We start from the raw sequence: 18,382 nt of genomic DNA on the forward strand, positions 1-18,382 counted from the left end.
GTGGGGGTGAGGGGCACCCCAGCCATGGGGACACTCCAGCCATGGGGACACTCCAGCCATAGGGTGAGGGACACCAGCACCATGGAGACGTCTCAGTGCGGGGACAGCTCAGTGTGGGGATGAGGGACACCGCGGCCATGGGGACACGATGCCCCAGGGGGACATGGGACATCATGGGGACAGGGGACACCACGGGCACAGCATGTCCCAAGCCGCTGCACGACGTGCACACAATCATTTGCATAGCCCCGCCCACTGCCCCGCCCACCCCGGGGCCACAGTCCGTCTCCAAGGCCAGGTGATGTCACCGGCGATGTCACCAGTGATGTCACCTGTGACCTTCCACACCCCCCCCCTCCGCCCCCCTGGCCCGGTGCCTCCCCCCGCCCCCGAGTCCCGCGGTCGGGTCTGGCCTTGGGGGGCAGTGGGGGGGGGGCATGAGGGGGAGGGGCGGTGTTACCCAGAAGCTTTCGCGGCGCCCCTCCCCCACCGCTAAGCCAATGGGATGGGGGTGGGGAGGCAGAAAGCCGGACCCCCCCCCCCGCCCCGGGTGCTCCCCCTGAACCTCCATGGGGGGGGGTGTGGGGTGAGGGGGGGCCTGTCCCCTCCCCCACCCGGCTCCCCCCTCCACTCCATGGGGGGTTTTGGGGTGGGTGGGTGTCTGTCCCCTCCCCCATCCGTGACACCTGGGTTCGCGGCGTGGGGGGAGGGGCACTGACCAGTTCACCTGGTTGGATGCCACAGTGGGGTGGGGGATGGGCCCCCCTCCCCCTCCTCCTCCTCCTCCCCGCCCCCCCCCCCCCGATGGCTGTGGAGGGGGAGGAGGGGCGGCCGGCTCCCACCAGCTGCAGGGGGCGGGGGCAGGGGGGTCACCCCCCGTTCCCCTCCCCCCCCGGCTCCTGGCGGTCTCGCGGCGGCGGCGGGGCCGGAGGCTGCGGAGCGCGCGCGTTGCGGGGTGCGTGTGTCACGCGTGACGCGGCGTGACGTGGGGGGGACCCCGGGGGGGTGTCCCGGGTCCCGCGTGGGTTGCACCACGTGGTACGGGGCGTTGTTGTGACGTAGGAGGGGGAACCCCTTAGTGACGTAAGGGGGGGGGCCCGCGGTGGTGGTCGGGGGGATCCCCGGGGGGGTGCCCGGGGGGGTGGGTGTCCATGGGGGTTTGGGGGTCCCTGAGGTTTGGCGGTTCCCCGGGTTTTAGGGGTCCTTTGGGGGTTCCCCGGGCTTAGGGGCCCCCTGGGAGTTGGGGTTCCCGAATTTTGGGAGGGGGTTCCGGGTGTTCCCACGTCTGGGGATACCTGGGGGGTCCCCCGGTGTCCGGGCCCCTTCCCACCCTCTGTCCCTGTCCCCTCCCCCCCCCCCCAGATGCAGCTGCTGCGGTTCTACGTGCGGCCAGGCCCCCCCGAGCGGGTGGGGGGCTCGGGGGGAGGGGCCGGGGGGGCCCCCTCAGGGCTGGGGCTGGGGTCCCCCCTGCGGGTGGCCAGGGCTGTGGAGCCGGGAGTCACCGCTGTCACCTGCGAGCTCTGCTACTACCTGGCCTGGGACGGTATGGGGGCGGGGGGGGCGGGGTGATGATGGGGGGGACACACGGACAGGGGGGGACATGGGGATGTGGGGGACAGGGTGGATGGGGGGACATGGTGGGGGACAAGGGGGGGAGACATGGGGTGCGGGGGGCTTTGGGGACCTGGGTGGACACGGGGGCATGGTGGGACACGAGGGCTTGGGCGATCTGGGGACCTGGGGGACAGGTGGGGGTACATGGGGGGATGGGGGGGACACGGGGACATGGCAGGGGACGGGGGGTCCGGGGCAGTCAGCGGCTGATGGGGACTTTGGGGAGTCTCAGAGGGCTGGGGGGGGGGGGGTGGCTGGGGCGTGTTGGGGTGCATTGAGGGGTGTTTGGGGGGTCTCTGCGGAGGGGGGGGCAATGGCTGGGGGGGGTTGGCTGGGGGAGGGAGTGCCAGTGTTTGTGCTGTGCAGGGGAGACCCCCCCCGACGCGGAGGAAGGCCGGATCCTGCGCTGGCTCCTGGGGTCCCCCCTGGGTGAGGGGGACGAGGTGGCCCCCCAAAGCTTCCTGCGCCCCCGGGGCCCCCACCTGCTGCTGGAGATTGGGCCCAGGTAAGGGGAGGGGGTGTCCCATGGGTGCGGGGGGGCCTGGCGGGGGCTCCCAGGCATCCTGGGGTTTGTCCCATGGGTGCTGGGGGTCCCATGGGTGTGAGTAGGTGTCCCATGGGTGGGGGGGGTCCTGGGGGGGCGGGTGTCCCATGGATGTTGGGGTTCCCATGGGGGCTGGGGGTCCCATGGGTGTGAGTAGGTGTCCCGTGGGTGGGGGGGGTCCTGGGGGGGGGGTGTGTCCTATGGATGTTGGGGTTCCCATGGGGGCTGGGGGTCCCATGCGTCCTGGGGGTTTCCCATGGGTGTGAGTAGGTGTCCCATGGGTGTGGGGGGTCCTGGGGGGGTGGGTTCCCATGGGAGCTGGGGGTCCCATGCGTCCTGGGGGTGTCCCATGGGTGCTGTGGGTGCCGGCAGGCTGGGGGTCTCCACGGCCGCCTCCACCAACGCCGTGTCCCTCTGCCGGGCGGCCGGGCTGAGCCGCGTGCAGCGCCTGGAGCGCTCCCGCCGCCTCCTGCTCCAGGTGGGCACCGGGGGTGGGAACAGCATGGGGGGCACTGGGGGCACTGGGGACGCTGGGGGCTTGGGGGGCGTTGGGAACATCGAGGGCACTGGGGACATTGGGGACATTGAGGGCACTGGGGGCATTGAGGGCATTGGGGACATGGGGAACATCAGTTCTTCTGGTGGTCCCCCTGTCCCCAGGGGTCCTGTGGCCCCAGGGGTCCCCCTGACCCTGGCTGGCCCTGGGGTTCCCTGTGGCCCTGGGGGTCCCCCCATCTCTGGCTGTCTCAAGGGTCCCATTGTCCCCTGGGGTCCCCATGTCCCACCCATCCCTGTTTTTCCCTGGGGGTCCCCGTATTACCCTGTCCCCAGGCCCTCCCCCCCACTCATCTGTTCTTGGGGGGGTCACAGTGTCCACCTGTCCTTGGGCTCCTGGTGTCCCCTACTTTCTGGTTTTCCCTGTGTCCCCCTGTCTGGGAGAGCCCCCACGGGGGTCCCCACCAGGCTGAGGGACGACACGGTGTGGGGTCATGTCTCCCCCAGTTCGAGGGGCAGCCGCCGGCGGGGGGCGGCGGGGCGGCTGGGGCGGGCGCTGCGGGACCCCATGACGGAGCAGCTCTACCCGGAGCCACTGGCCACATTCGAGGTCCCCGTGTGCCCGGTCCCTGTCACCACCATCGACGTCCTGGGGGGTGGCCCCCAGGCCCTGGAGCAGGCGGACCGTGAGCTGGGTAGGGGGACACTGGGGGATATGGGTGGATGTGGGACATGGGGGTACTTGGGGACATGGGGACGAGGGGGGACATGAGGGAATTAGGGGGACAGAGCAATGTGTTGCTGCTTGGGGACATGGGGACATGGAGGACAAGAGGACACGAGGATGTGGAGAACATGGGGGTGCTTGGGGACATGGGGGGAAGGGGACATGAGAACATGGGAGATGAGAACGTGGGGACATGGCACATGGGGTGGTGGGGACATGGAGGACATGGGACAAGGGGATGATGGCATGGGGACACTTGGGGTCATGGGGACACAGGTGTCCCTGGAGGGTGCTGACCGCCGCCCGGGTGTGAGTCGAGAGACCTGGGGGGGGACACGGCGGGGGTGGCAGGGGTGTCCCTGGGGACCCTTGGGGACACTGGTGTCTCCCCAGGCCTGGCCTTCGACCCCTGGGACGTGCAGTACTACACCCGCCTCTTCCGCGCCGCCGGCCGCAACCCCACCTCGGTGGAGTGCTTCGACCTGGCCCAGTCCAACAGGTGCCCCCCGGAGCCCCCCCAGATCCCTCTGACGTCCCCCCACCCTGGACCTCCCAACCTCCCAGCTCTCCCCAGAGCCTTCCCCCATCCCCTGGAGACCCCCAAACTCCCCGAGCCCCACCGAGTCCCCCCTGGCACCACTGTGCCCCCCCAACCCCTGACCCCCCCCCCCCCCAATCCCACTGAACTCCCCAACTTCTCAAATTCCTGTGACTCCCCAACCCCCCCCTCCCCCGATTCTCTGACCATCCCCTGCTGTCCCCCCAAATCCCCTGGACAGCCCTGACCCCCCGCTTTGGTGGCTCCCCCCCGACATCCCCCCCCCAGCCCTGCCATGTGACCCCTCATGTACCCCCACAATGTCCCTCCATGTCACCCCCAGCGTGTCCCCACCCTTATGTCCCCCGTTGATGCCACCTCCCCATGACCACGTCCTCTGTTGATGCCACCCCCGTGACAACGTTCCCGCATCCCCATTGATGCCACCTCCCGTGCCCACGTCCCCGTGGTGACGCTGCCCCTGTGACCATGTTCCCGTGTCCCCAGCGAGCACAGCCGCCACTGGTTCTTCAAGGGGCGGCTGGTGGTGGATGGGCAGGAGAAGCCACAGTCGCTCTTCCAGAGCATCATGGGGACCCCAGAGCTCCAGCAACCCCAACAACGTCATCAAGTTCTCCGACAACAGCAGGTGAGACCCCCGGGTGCCCCCGTAGCGCCATGCCAGGGCCCTGGGTGGCTTTTGGCCATGGGTGACTGTGGTGTGGAGTTTGGGTGAGGGTCCATCAGCTGTGGGTGCTCATGGCATGGGGGCTTGGGGGTCCCATGGGCCATGGGTGATGATGATGTGGAGGTCAGGCCATGGCATGGGGGTTTGGGGGTCCCGTGGGTGATGATGGTGTGGAGGTTGGGCAGTTCCATCACCCGCGGGTGCCATGGCATGGGCACGGGGGGCTCCTGTCACCCAGGGCTACCCACAGCATGGAGCTTGGGGGACCCTTCGCCCAGGGGTGACGGTGGCACCCAGACCGGGATGGTTCCATCACCCATGGATGCCTGTGCCTTGCGGTGTGGCCCCACCGCGGGCACTGGCGGGGGGGGGTGGGGGTGACATGTCCCTTGTCACCGCAGCGCCATCCGGGGTGTGCCGGTGACGACGCTGTGGCCGCGGGACCCGGCTGAGCCCAGCCCCTTTGAGAAGAGGACCACCATCCGCCACGTCATCTTCACCGCCGAGACCCACAACTTCCCCACCGGTCAGTGGGGTTGGGGAGGGGGCTGGGGGGGGGTGGGGGTGACGTGAGGAGTGGGGGTGTCCTAACCTGCCCCCCCCCCCCCCTCCCCCAGCTGTGGCCCCGTTCAGCGGGGCGACGACGGGGACGGGGGGGCCGCATCCGGGACGTGCAGTGCACTGGCCGCGGTGCCCATGTCATCGCTGGCACCGCCGGCTACAGCTTCGGCAACCTGCTCATCCCCGGTGAGACCCTCGGCACCCCCCAACGCCCTGAGGGTCCCCCGCCCCGGACCTCCCCAAAACACCCAGGACCCTCCCAACTCCCTGGGGAGCCCCCAGACCCCTTGGTGCCCCCCAGTAATCCAGAGACACCCTCCCCCCCCCCCCCGAAACCTCCTGGGACCCCCCAGTACTCCTAAGACTCCCCCTAAACCCCACAGGACCCCTGGGGCCCCTCAGTATAGTGCAGGGAACCCCCCGCCCACCCCCCTGGGACCCCCCGACCCCTCTGAGATGCCCCCCCAAACCCCTCCAATCCCGTAAAGCATCTGGGACCTCCCCCATCTTTCCCAGACCCCCTCAATACTCCTGGGACCCTGAGAAACCTTCCCGGGACCCCCAATACCCCAGGGACCGCCCCCCCCGCCCCCTTCAAACAGACCCCTGGGACCCCCCAACTCCTGGGGTCTCCCAACCCCTTCATAACCCCCTGCCCCCCCCCCAGACTCCCCTTGGGATTCCCCAGTACCACTGGGAACCCCCCAAGACCCCCAATAACCCAATGACCCCCCCCTAAAACTCCCTCAATTCCTTAAGCACCCTACCCCCCCCCCCCCGACTCCCGGGGGCCCCCCCCCAACCTCCACAAGGCTCCCCTAAACTTCATTGAACACCCCAAAACACCCCGAGATCCCCCCAAACTTCATTGAACACCCCAAAACACCCCGAGATCCCCCCAAACCTGGGACCCCCCCAAGCCTGCCCCCACCCTGGCCAGACGGGGACCCCCCTGTCTGCCCCCCGCCCCAGGCTACGAGCTGCCGTGGGAAGACGGGGCGCAGCCGTACCCCAGGTCCTTTGCCCGCCCTCTGGAAATCGCCATCGGGGCCAGCGACGGGGCCAGTGACTACGGCAACAAATTTGGGGAGCCGGTGCTGGCCGGTGAGTGGGGACCCCCCCCCCGGGGACACTTGGGGACCCCTGGGGACATTCAGGCACCCTCCAGGGACACTGAAGACCTCCATGGTCTTGGGGACCCTTGGGAACAACCTGCAGCCTTTAGCGACCCCAAGGACATTTGGGGACCTTCCAGGAACACCCAAAGATCCTGGGGACCCTTGGGGACATCCCATGGCCTTGGGGACCTCTGGGACATTTTGGTGACCCTCCAGCCTACACCCAAAGACCTCCGTGGCCTTGGGGACCCTCGGGGACGTTTAAAGACCTTTCGGGGACTCCTGGAGATCTCCATGATCTTGGGGACCTCTGGGATATCTGGGGACCCTCTAGGTGACACCCATGTTCCTGGGGACACTGCTCTGCCTTGGGGACCTTGGCGATGTTTAAAGACCTTTCAGGGGCATTTGGAGACCTCCATGGCCTTGGGGGACCCCTGGGGACCCCCTTGGGGTGGTGGCCACATGACGGATGGCTTTGGGCTGGCAGGGAGGTGACACCGTGGGCTGTCCCCAGGCTTTGCCCGCTCCTTCGGGCAGGTGCTGCCGGGGGGGCAGCGGCGGGAGTGGATCAAACCCATCATGTTCAGTGGTGGCATTGGTGCCATCGAGGATGACCACGTCCGCAAGGAGCCCCCTGAGCCAGGTGAGACCCCAGCTCTGGGACCCCCAACCCTTCCGTGGGACCCCCAAACTTCCCCTGGGACCCCCAAACCCTCCATGGGACCCCCAAATCCCTATAGAATCCCCCAACTTCTTCCAGACCTCTAAATCCCCATGGGTCCCCCAAACTTACCTGGGACCCCCGATCCCTCCATGGGACTCTCAAGCTTCTCTCGAGACCCCCAAATCCCCATGGCCCCCCCAACTTCCCCCAGAACCCCTAAACCCCCACGAGACCCCCAAACATAGCCCCATAACATAGCCCACCATAGGATCCCCAAATCCCCCCCCCCCCCCAGGAATCACAAGCTCTTTGCGGGGCCTGGGGGGGTCTCACACACGTGTCCCCCCACCCCAGGGATGCTGGTGGTGAAGGTGGGGGGCCCTGTGTACCGCATCGGTGTCGGTGGAGGGGCTGCCTCCTCCATCCAGGTAAGGGGGAGAGACCAGTAGGAGGTGGGCTGTGGGGATCGGGGGGGGTGTCCCCATGTTGTGGGTCTGTGTCCCCGCGGTGTCCCCAGGTGCAGGGGGACAACACGGAGGAGCGGGATGCGGGGGCAGTGCAGCGGGGGGACGCTGAGATGGAGCAGAAGATGAACCGGGTGTTGCGGGGCTGCATCGAGAGCGGGGGCGACAACCCCATCTGCAGCATCCATGACCAGGGGGCTGGTGGCAACGGTACGGGGACATGGGGGACATGGGGGTCATAGGGACATCGGGGGGGAACAGGGTCACAGGGGGACGTGGGGGGACACAGGGTGATGACAACCCTGTCTCCACTCTCCGTGACCAGGGGGCTGGTGGCAATAGCATGGGGACATGGAGACATGGAGCAGGGGGAGAGGGACGGGGACATGGGGACATGGGGCAATGTGGGGGCACATGGCGGGGGTCCGCAGCATCCCCATCACTGCTGTCCCCAGGGAACGTCCTGAAGGAGCTCAGCGAGCCAGCGGGGGCTGTCATTTATGCCAGCCGCTTCCAGGTACTGGGACACCCCACCACCACCCATGGGACCCCTCCCACCCACGGGACCCCCTCTTCTACAGGACACCCCCACCCATGGGAGCCCCCACCCACGGGACTCCAACCCATGGGACCCCCCACTGATGGGACCCCTCCCATCCACAAGACCTCCACCCATGGGACCTCGCCCACCCATGGGACACTCCCCCTGCAGGACCCCCTGCCCCCATGGGAGGCCCGTACCCATGGAACACCCCCCCCAGGATCCCCCATCCCCAGGATCCCCCCACCCAGGACCCTGCACCCACAGGACACCCATCCCATCCCCCCTCCCTGTGGGAACCCTTGGATGTCCCCAGCCCCATAGACACCCCCGGGTGCACCCCACCCCCACTGTGTCCCCCAGGTGCCCCAAAAAGCCCATGGGATGCCCGACATCCCATTGTGTACCTGCTCCCCCCCCCCCCCCAGGTGCCCTCAGGGACCCCCCATGTCCCCTAGGGTCCCCCAGCACCCCTATCCCCACCATGCCCCCCAGACCCCAGTGCCCTCCTGGTGCCCCTTGTCCCCTCGGTGCCCCCTGCCTCCTCCCCGCACCCGCGGTGCCCCAGTCGTGGTGACACGGGTGGTGGCAGCGGGGGGACCCAACTCTGAGCGTGCTGGAGCTGTGGGGGGCCGAGTACCAGGAGTCCAACGCGCTGCTGGTGCGGCCGCCCCGGCTGGGGATGCTGCGTCGCCTGGCCGCCCGCGAGCGCTGCCCCCTCTGCGTGGTGGGGACCATCACCGGGGACGGGCGGGTAAGGGGGCACAGAGGGGGTCGGGGGACATGGTGTGGGGGACCTGGGGATGTGTGGGGGTGGGGGGTGTGGAGACATGGGATCTGGGGATGTGGTGACAAGGGGGACATGGGATATGGGGACGTGAGACACGGTGCAGGGACATGGGGGTCACCGTGGGGGTGTTGGACATGGGGCGTGGGGACACGGGGACACGGGACGTGGGGATGCGGGGGACACAGTAACACACAGGGCCATGGGGGCACACATGGACCTGGAGGGACCTCGAGAGATTGAGGGACACGGGGGGGGTCTGGGGGATGGCTTTTGGGGGTCCCTGTTGGGCAAGGGGAGTTTTGGGGGGTATATGAGGTCCTTTTGGGGGGAGTCTCTGGGGAGCAGGAAGGTTCCTGGGGGGGCAGTTTGGGGGTGCCCCAGCCCCGCTGAGCCACCCCCCCGTCCCCCACCCCAGATTGTGCTGGTGGATGACCTGGAGGCACCGGTGCCCGAGGGGGGGTCCCACAAGGGGCTGCCCACCCCCGTCAACCTGGAGCTTGAGTGGGTGCTGGGCAAGATGCCCCGCAAGGTGAGGGGGGGGCAGGGGGCAGGGGGTCGCTGCGGGGACCTGACGGACACCCCTTGGGTGTTGAGGATCCCCCCATTGGGAGTGGGGAGACCCAGTGGGGTTGAGGCCCACCGTGATGATGGGGACACCTCAATGGGGACACCTCAATGGGGAGGGGGACCCTCCAGTTGGGAATGGGGACCCACATGGTGAGGGGGTCCCCATCCCCTGTGCCCCCCAGGAGTTCGTGCTGCAGCGGGTGCCCCCCACCCTGCGCCCGCTGGCGCTGCCCCCGGGGCTGTCGGTGCGGCAGGTGCTGGAGCGGGTCCTGCGGCTCCCGGCCGTGGCCAGCAAGCGCTACCTCACCAACAAGGTACCTGTGTCCCTACGTGTCCCCCCATGTCCCCCTGGGTCCCCCTGGGCGCCAGCTGGCCCCCCTGGGCCTGCATCCCTGGCAGCTGTGGTCCTCTCAGTGTCCCCGGTCCCCTCCGTGTCCCCAACCTACTTCATGGCCGCTGTCCCATCCGCATCCCTGATCCTCTCCATGGCCATGGTCTCCTCTGTGTCCCCCTCTGTGTCCCTCTGTGCCACCAGTCCCCTCTGTGTCCCAAATGCCCTCTACATCCCTGATCCCCTCTGTGCCACCGGTACCTTTTGTGTCACCAGTCCCTCTTGGTGTCACCAATCCCCCTCCATGTCCCTGATGCTTTTCCCAGTGTGTCCGCGTCCCCCTTGTGTCCCATGCCATGTCCCTCCATGGAGTGTCCCGCTCTGTGTCCCCCCGGTCAATGCCACGCTCCAGGAACTGCCCTGGCCCATGTCCCTGTCCCCCCAGGATGCATCTCACCCGTGTCCCCAACGTGTCCCCACCCTGTCCCCCACAAAGCCTGTCCCTATGGCCACCTCCCGGCCTGTGTCCCCTGCTGATGCTGCTGTCCCTGGGGCAGGTGGACCGCTCGGTGACGGGGCTGGTGGCCCAGCAGCAGTGCGTAGGGCCCCTGCACACACCACTAGCCGACGTGGCTGTGGTGGCCCTGTCCCACTTTGACACGGTGGGGGCAGCCACAGCGCTGGGCGAGCAACCCATCAAGGGCCTGCTGGATCCCGCCGCCGGCGCCCGCCTGGCCCTCACCGAGGCCCTCACCAACCTCGTCTTCGCCCGCATCACTGACCTCCGCGTGAGTACTGCACCACTGCCACCGCTGCCGCCGCACGGCCGTGGGAGCAGTGGCATGGCTTTGGCGTGGGCATGGGATGGCCATGCCGTGAGGGACATGCTACCACCACGGCAGGGCCATGGCTTGGGCACAGGAGCGATGACACGGTCACGGCATGGTTATGGGATGGCCACACCATAGAACAGTGGCCATGTCACAGCCACGTGGACCATCCCACTGTCATGTCCTTGCCATGTTGTGGTCCTGAGACCATGATGTGGCTACAGGGCGGGGTCATGGGGCCACGGCCATGGTCACAGGTACCGCAGCATGGCCATGGCCTGGCCAAGGGGGACTGTGGCACGGCCATGCCATGGCACAGCTAGAGACCGTGAGGCCACAGGGTGCTTGCCATGGCCACAGGGGCCATGTCGTTGTCACACCAGGGCCATACCATGGCCACAGGGGCCATGACAGGGTCACGTCGTGGCCATGGAAGCCACCAGGCCCATGTCACTCCTGTGGGGGCCGAGCCGCTGTCACCAGGCCCACGTCATAGTCACAGGGGCCACGGCATGGCTGTGGTCACCGTGTCATGTCCACACCGCCACAGCCATGAGGTGGGAGGTGACAGGGGAGGTTGGGAGCTACCAGAGGGGGCCGAGGGTGGCAGGAGTGGGGGAGGGGGCTGGGACGTGCCATGGCTCTCACCTGTCCCCTCCCCCCTTGCCCTGTGTCCTTTTGTGTCCCCATGTCCCCTTTGTTCCCTGCATCTCCATGTCCCCCCTGTGTGGTCCTGATGTCCCTGTGTCCCTGTCTTCTCTGTGTCCCCAGGATGTGAAGTGCTCGGGGAACTGGATGTGGGGGGCAAAGGTGGGGGCGGAGGGTGGGGCACTGGTGACAGCGTGCGAGGGGCTGGTGGGGCTCATGCACCGTCTCGGCGTGGCCATCGATGGGGGCAAGGACTCGCTCAGCATGGCCGCCCGCGTCGGCACCCAAACCGTTCTGGCGCCTGGTGAGTCCCGCTGCCAGGGCGGGGTGGGGGGTGGTCCTGGGTCACGGGCCCCACCGTCACTGCTGCGGCAGAGGAACCCAGGGGTGGCACTGCCAGGGGGATGGGTCATGGGTGCCACCACAATGATGATGGGTCGTGGGGGCCACCATAATGGTCCTGGGTCGTGGGTGCCACAGCGGGGGACCCATGGGTGCCACCGCCATGGTGATGGGTCATGGGTGCCACAGTGGCGGACCCATGGGTGCCACTGCCATGGTGATGGGTCGTGGGTGCCACAGTGGGGGACCCATGGGTGCCACCGCCATGGTGATGGGTCGTGGGTGCCACAGCGGGGGACCCATGATGTGCCACCGCCATGGTGATGGGTCGTGGGTGCCACAGCGGGGGACCCATGATGTGCCACCGCCATGGTGATGGGTCGTGGGTGCCACAGTGGGAGACCCATGGGTGCCACCGCCATGGTGATGGGTTGTGGGTGCCACAGTGGGAGACCCATGGGTGCCACCGCCATGGTGATGGGTCGTGGGTGCCACAGCAGGGGACCCATGGGTGCCACCATAATGGTCCTGGGTCGTGGGTGCCACCGCCATGGTGGTGAGTCATGGATGTCACCACCATGGCACTGAGATCCATGGGTGCCAACACCCCTGCTCTTGGCCATGGGTGCCCCACCATGACCCCCCCAAGACCCCCAGCCCCCTGGTGACCCCAGCTGACCTCTCTACCCCGGCCCAGGCACCGTGGTGGTCTCAGCCTACGCCGTCTGCCCTGACATCACGGCCACCGTCACCCCTGACCTCAAGTGTCCTGGTGGGAAAGGTCAGTGACCCAGGGAGAGATTTGGGGTACCTTTAAGGAGCCCCATAGGGGTTTTGGGGGTGCTGTGACCCCGGGGGGGGGGTTGGGGTGCTTTTAAGGACCCAGGAGCACCCCCATAGGGGCTTTGGGGTGCCCTGTCAATTCTGGGAGGTTTTGGGGGGGCTCAGGGATCCAGGCCCACCCCCATGGAGGTTTTGGGGTGCTGTGGGGGCAGGCCAGGATCCCTGGGTGCATTTTGGGGTGATTGCAGGGGGTTGGAACCCTCCATGGATTTTGGGGTGCTCGGGGGGATTTTTGTGTGACCAGTGGGGGTGATGACACCCTGGGGACGTATTGGGGTGCTGTGGCTCCTGGGAGGGGTTGGGGTGTCTTTGGAGGGATTTTGGTGTGCTGTGCGTCCCCCTGGATGTCTGGGTCCCCCAGGAGCCCTGCTGTGGGTGCAGCTGAGCCCGGGGCAGCACCGTCTGGGGGGCAGCGCCCTGGCCCAGGTCTTCTCACAGCTGGGGGACAGCTGCCCTGACCTGGAGGACCCCGAGGTCCTGGCCGCCGCCTTCCGTATCACCCAGCGCCTCATCGAAGGTGGGTGCTGGAGGGGTTGGGGGAACCCCCCTCCCCGAGGGGTTGGGGGAATATGGGGGGGGTGGGGAGGGGCTGGGGGGGGAGGATTCTGGGACAAAAGGGGGGGTAGCAGTGGGGGTTGGGGGCTGGGGATTGGGATGTGGGGGGGATTTGGGGTGACAGGAGGTGACCTGGAGTGCTCTTGAGTTGGGGTGGGGAGTGGCGGGGGGACGTGGGGGCAGACCCTGATGGCGCTGCCCCCCCAGAGCGGGGGCTGAGCGCGGGCCATGATGTGAGCGATGGGGGGCTGCTGGGCTGCCTGCTGGAGATGGCCTTTGCCGGCAACTGTGGCCTCCAGGTGGACATCGCCACCATGCCCTCCGATGCCTCTCGTGAGTCACTGTCACCCCCTCGGTGACACCCCACCCTGGGGACCCCTCCCCCACCCCCGGGGACCGTTCCGTCTTGGGGAATCCCCAGGAATCCCCGGAGAACCCTCATCTCTATGTCCCACCTCCCACGTCCCCATGTCACATGCACCACATCCTCCTGTCCCCCACATAAAGATGTTCCATGTCCCCACATGCCTCATCCCCACGTCCCATGTCCTCGTGTCCTCATGTTCCCATATCCCCATTCTCCGCTGTCCCCATGTCCTCATGCCATCACATCCCCACGTCCCTATGTCCTCATGTCCCCATATCCTCTGTCCCATGTCCTCATGTCCCCTATGTTCCACATCCCTGTGTCCTCGTGTCCCCACATCCCCATTTCCCCTATGTCCCATGTCTGCATGTCCTCATGTTCTCTGTCCCATGTCCCCGTATTCCCACTGTCCCCTGTCCCCATGTCCCCATATCCCTGTTACCCCCTGTCCCCATGCCCCCATTATCCCATGTCCCCAAGTCCCACGTCACAGTCTTCCACCCCGCTGTCCCTTGTCCCCAGCGCTGGCCGTGCTGTTCGCGGAGGAGCCGGGGCTGGTGCTCGAGGTGCCGGTGGGCACCAGCGTGGACATCTGCCGCCGCTACCAGGAGGCCGGTGTGCGCTGTGTCCCTGTTGGCCACAGCGGTCCTTACGGGCCTGACGCCATGGTGAGGGGACGGGGCGGCATGGGGGTGTCAGGAGGCCCTAGCTGGCCCTGTGGGCGCAGGTGACTGAGGATGTGGACCTGCAAATATGCCCCCACAGTCTCCTAGTGGGATGGGAGGTGGCCATGGCCGTGTCCCCAGGGCTGCGTCCCCATGGTGTTATGGTGGGACAGGAGGTGGCCATGGCCGTGTCCCCAGGGCTGCGTCCCCATGGTGTTATGGTGGGACAGGAGGTGGCCATGGCGGTGTCCTTGGGTCCCTGACTGTACTTGTGTCCTGTGTGTGTGAATGCAGTGGTGATAGTGATGGCCATGGTGGTGGCGATGTCCCCATGTCCCTCACCATCTCCATGTCCCCGTGGCAGGTTCTGGTGGTGGTGGCCATGTCCCTCACCATCTCCATGTCCCCGTGGCAGGTTCAGGTGGTGGTGGCCATGTCCCTCACCATCCCTGTGTCCCTGTGGCAGGTTCAGGTGGTGGTGGCCATGTCCCTCACCATCCCTGTGTCCCTGTGGCAGGTTCAGGTGGTGGTGGCAGGTGTGTCCATGCTGGCTGAGCCTGTGGGGGACCTGCGGGCCATCTGGGAGGAGACCAGCTTCCGGCTGGAGCGGGAGCAGGCAGCCGCAGACTGTGTGGCCCAGGAGGAGGCTGGGCTGCGCCGGCGCCAGGGACCCACCTTCACCCTCACTTTTGACCACCTCGAGGAGCCCCCCCTGCTCCGGCATATGGGTGAGGGGATGGAGGGACATGGCAGGGCTGGGAGGTCATGGGGGTCAGGGGGGTCGTGGGGGAGCATGGTGGTTTGGGGGTTCTGAGGGACCATGGGGGTCTGGGCGATCATGAGGGTCTGGGTCATCATGGGGGTCTGAGTGGTTATGGGCATCTGGAGAGCCCTGGGGGTCTGGGGACCATGGGGGTCTGGGGATCAGGGGGGTCTTGGAAGACAGGGGGTCTCAGCAGCAGGGGGAGTCTAGGAGAACATGGGGGTTCCTGGAGGTCTGGGGGCCCGTGGTGGGCCATGGAGTCCTGGGGGAGCTGGGGGGTGACTCTGCTGCCCCCAGAGCTGCCAGGGCCACGGGTGGCCGTGCTGCGGGAGGAGGGCAGCAACGGGGACCGCGAGATGGCTGCCGCCTTCCTCATGGCCGGCTTCCAGGTGAGGAACCCAGGGGGTCCACACGTGTTCCCCCCCGCCCCCAATCTGTGTCCCAGGGGGGATGCAGGTGGCCGGAGAGGGGGGGGGGGGGGTGTCCCAGGCATCTGGGCGTTCGTATCCAGGTGCGGGGGGACCCAGATGTTGGGGTGTCCCCAGGTGTGGGACGTGACGACAGAGGACCTCTGCTCAGGCTCCGCCAACCTCGATGGCTTCCGGGGGCTCGTCTTCGTTGGGGGGTTCAGCTACGCCGATGTCCTTGGCTCCGCCAAGGGTAAGTTGGGGTACACCCCTCCCCCCCCATTTCAAACCTGGGGGCGCTTCAGGGGGGAACCCCAGGGGGCTTTGTACTTTGACGGGGAGGGGTGGTTTGGGGGACCCCTGTAGGGTCTGAGGGTCCCCGGTGGTTTTAGGGGGGCTGTGGTTTGGAGTGTCCCTGTTTTAGGGTGCCCATGGCTTTAGGGTGTTCCTAGTTTTTGGGTGATGCTGGTTTTGGGGTGTCCCTGGTGCGGGGTGGCTGTGGTTTGGGGTGCTGCTGGTTTTGGGGTGTTGCTGTTTCACCATGCCCCTGCTTTGGGGTGACTGTGCTTTAGGGCACTGCAGATTTTGGGGTGCTGCTGGTTCATGGTGCCCCTGGTTTTGGGGGTGACCCTTTTTTGGGGTACCCTTGTTTTTGGGGTGCTCCAGTTTAGGGGTGCCACTGGTTCTGGTCGCCTCGCTGTTGAGATGCCCCCGCATTCAGGGTGTCCCTGAGATGAAGCAGCCCTGAGTTTGGGGTGCTGCTGGTTCTGTGGGTTCCCCAGTTTTGGGGTGCCTCTGGTTTGGGGTGCCCATTTTCAGGATGTCCCTGGTTTGGGGTTGCCCAGGTTTTGGGGTGACGGGTTCTGTGGCGCCCCTGGCGCTGGGGTGCCATGTGCTGAGAGGGCAGGTTTGGCGGTGCCGGGCTGCTGGTTTGGGGTGCCTGGCTTTGGGGTGACCCTCTTTTGGGGGTACTCCTGATAATTTGTGGGTGCTGGGGGGGGAGAATGTGGAGGTGTTGGGGTGCTGGGTGTTGGGCTTCCCATTTTCGGGGTGCCCTGACCCCCCCGGTTTCTCTTGCCTCCCCCGCCAAGGCTGGGCGGCTGCCGTGCGCTTCCACCCGCGGGTGCGGGGGTCCCTCGAGCGCTTCCGCCGGCGCCCTGACACCTTCAGCCTGGGGGTCTGCAATGGGTGCCAGCTGCTGGCCCTGCTGGGCTGGGTGGGGCCCCCCCAAGGTGGGTGCTGGCGGGGACACCCACGGGGAGGGTGTCCTGGGGGGTGGGGGTGTCCTCACGGGGTCCCTCTGGGGGCTGTCCCCTGGGGGGGTCCCTGGGAGTGTCCCCAGGGAGCCCCTGGGCGAGGTGTCTCCTGGGGGGGGCTGGCCCTGGGGGGGCTTCTTGGGGGTGTCCCCAGGGGTGTGTCTGGGGGTGACACAGGGGGTCCCTGGGGGGGGGGGGGGATGTCCCTGGGGGTGTCACTGGGGGGGTGTCCCTAGAGGAGTGTCCCCAGGGTGGTCCCTGCAGGGGAGTGTGTCCGTGCAGGGGTCTCTGGTGGGGGCCCTGGGAGTATCCCCTTGGGGGTCCTTGGAGGGGTGTCCCCAGGGTGGTCCCTGCAGGGGGATGTCCCTGGGGGTGATACTGGGGGTCCTTGGGGAGCGTGTGTCCCTGGGGGGGTCTGTGGGGGTGGTACTGGGGGTCCTTGGGGAGCATGTGTCCCTGGGGGGGTCTGTGGGGGTGGTACTGGGGGTCCTTGGGGAGCGTGTGTCCCTGGGGGGGTCTCTGGTGGGGGCCCTTGGGGGTCCCTGGAGGGGTGTCCCCGGGGTGGTCCCTGCAGGGGGGTGTCCCTGGGGGTATCCCCGGGGGGGGGGCCGGGGGGTGACCCCGGGGGCGGTCCGTGATGCTGTGGGGCACAGCGGAAGGGGCTGCCCCTGCGGTGGTGCTGAGCCCCAACCTGTCGGGGCGGTTCGAGTCGAGGTTCGTGGCCGTGCGGGTGCAGCCGGGGCCGGCGCTGATGCTGCGGGGGATGGCGGGCGCCTGCCTGGGCGTCTGGGTGGCCCACGGGGAAGGTGGGTGCTGGGGGGCACGGGGGGCACTGGGGGGCACTGGGGGCATAGGGACCGGGGGGGGAGTACTGCAGGTGTGGGGCCAGGGCGGGTACTGGGAGCACTGGGCACACTCTGGGGTAACTGGGAGGGCACTCAGCATGCTTGGGAGGGCTCTGGGCGCACTGGTAGGGCACTGGGAGAGCTCTGGGGGCAGTGGGCGCACTGGGAGGGCTCGGAGTACACTGTGTGCACTGGGCAGACTGGGGGCATTGGGTGCAGTGGGCACACTGGGGCACTGGTCGTGCTGGGTGCACTGGGGCCCGTTGGCCTTCGTGCTGACGCCCCCCCCCCCCGCCCCCATTTTCCCCCAGGCCGGTTCCAGTTCCGGGATGCCGGGGGACTGGCAGCGGCGCTGGAGGGGAGCCTGGTCCCCCTGCGCTACGTGGATGATGTGGGGCACCCCACAACTGAGTACCCCCTGAACCCCAATGGCTCGGGGGGAGGGGTGGCCGCCCTCTGCTCCCCCTGCGGCCGCCACCTGGCCATCATGCCCCACCCCGAGCGGGGGGTGCGACCTTGGCAATGGCCTTGGTGGCCCCCAGCTTGGGGGCGCCCCACGGCAGGGGGGGATGCGGGGGGCGCTGCCCCCTGGCTCCGCATGTTCCACAACGCCTGCGAGTGGTGCCTGCGCTGGCCCCACGGCGAGTCCTGAGAGACCCCCCTCACCCCACCGGCTGACCCACGGACGGACCCACAGATGGATGTAACCAAGGGGTAGCCCCATAGCTGCCCCACAGAAATAACCTGACCCACAGATGGACTGGACCCACGGATGGCCTCACGGCTGGCCCTGACCCATGGGCAGCCCCACGGCTGCCCCATAGAAAGACCTGACCCACAGATGGAGCCACAGATGGACGTAACCAAGGGGCAGCCCCACAGTTGCCCCATAAAGACCTGACCCACAGATGGACTGGACCCACGGCTGCCCCATAGCGAGACCTTCCCCCCCCAGCTGACCACCCCCCCCCCCCCCCCCCCCCATCGGAAGCCCGGGCCACGGAAGGGGGCGTGGCCTTCATAAAGTGCTTCTGGCTGCAGCCACGTGGGGGACAAGGGGTCGTTTGTGGGGGGGGGCCCGGACGCGGCGGTTGGGGGGTGTATGGGGGCATCACTGATCCCCTGGGGGAGGGGGCGCCCTGGGTCCCCTGTGGGGGTGGGAACCCTGGGACCCTTTGGGGGTCGCTCGGGGAGGGGGGGGGCAGGAGGCACCCCG

The 18,382-nt window shown here is 67.7% G+C and overlaps 1 protein-coding gene across 1 annotated transcript; it reads left to right on the forward strand.

Moving 5' to 3' along the window:
- Positions 1-847: 847 nt before the first annotated feature.
- PFAS (phosphoribosylformylglycinamidine synthase) lies at positions 848-18,073 on the forward strand. The gene is given in 32 exon segments (XM_055727639.1): positions 848-955; positions 1,363-1,543; positions 1,981-2,119; positions 2,531-2,636; positions 3,161-3,205; positions 3,207-3,348; positions 3,774-3,879; positions 4,426-4,516; positions 4,518-4,567; positions 5,008-5,132; positions 5,224-5,258; positions 5,260-5,353; positions 6,140-6,271; positions 6,803-6,931; positions 7,307-7,380; positions 7,470-7,626; positions 7,872-7,933; positions 8,550-8,711; positions 9,163-9,276; positions 9,497-9,628; positions 10,203-10,433; positions 11,247-11,427; positions 12,163-12,246; positions 12,670-12,825; positions 13,071-13,196; positions 13,753-13,898; positions 14,413-14,623; positions 14,956-15,047; positions 15,204-15,318; positions 16,157-16,297; positions 16,975-17,127; positions 17,478-18,073. Coding segments are annotated over 31 exon segments (4,053 nt in total). The 5' UTR covers positions 848-955; the 3' UTR covers positions 17,819-18,073.
- Positions 18,074-18,382: the final 309 nt, after the last annotated feature.

Source organism: Falco cherrug, chromosome 15 (assembly GCF_023634085.1).
Source record: "Falco cherrug isolate bFalChe1 chromosome 15, bFalChe1.pri, whole genome shotgun sequence".
In the NCBI taxonomy this organism is placed as follows: Eukaryota; Metazoa; Chordata; class Aves; order Falconiformes; family Falconidae; genus Falco; species Falco cherrug.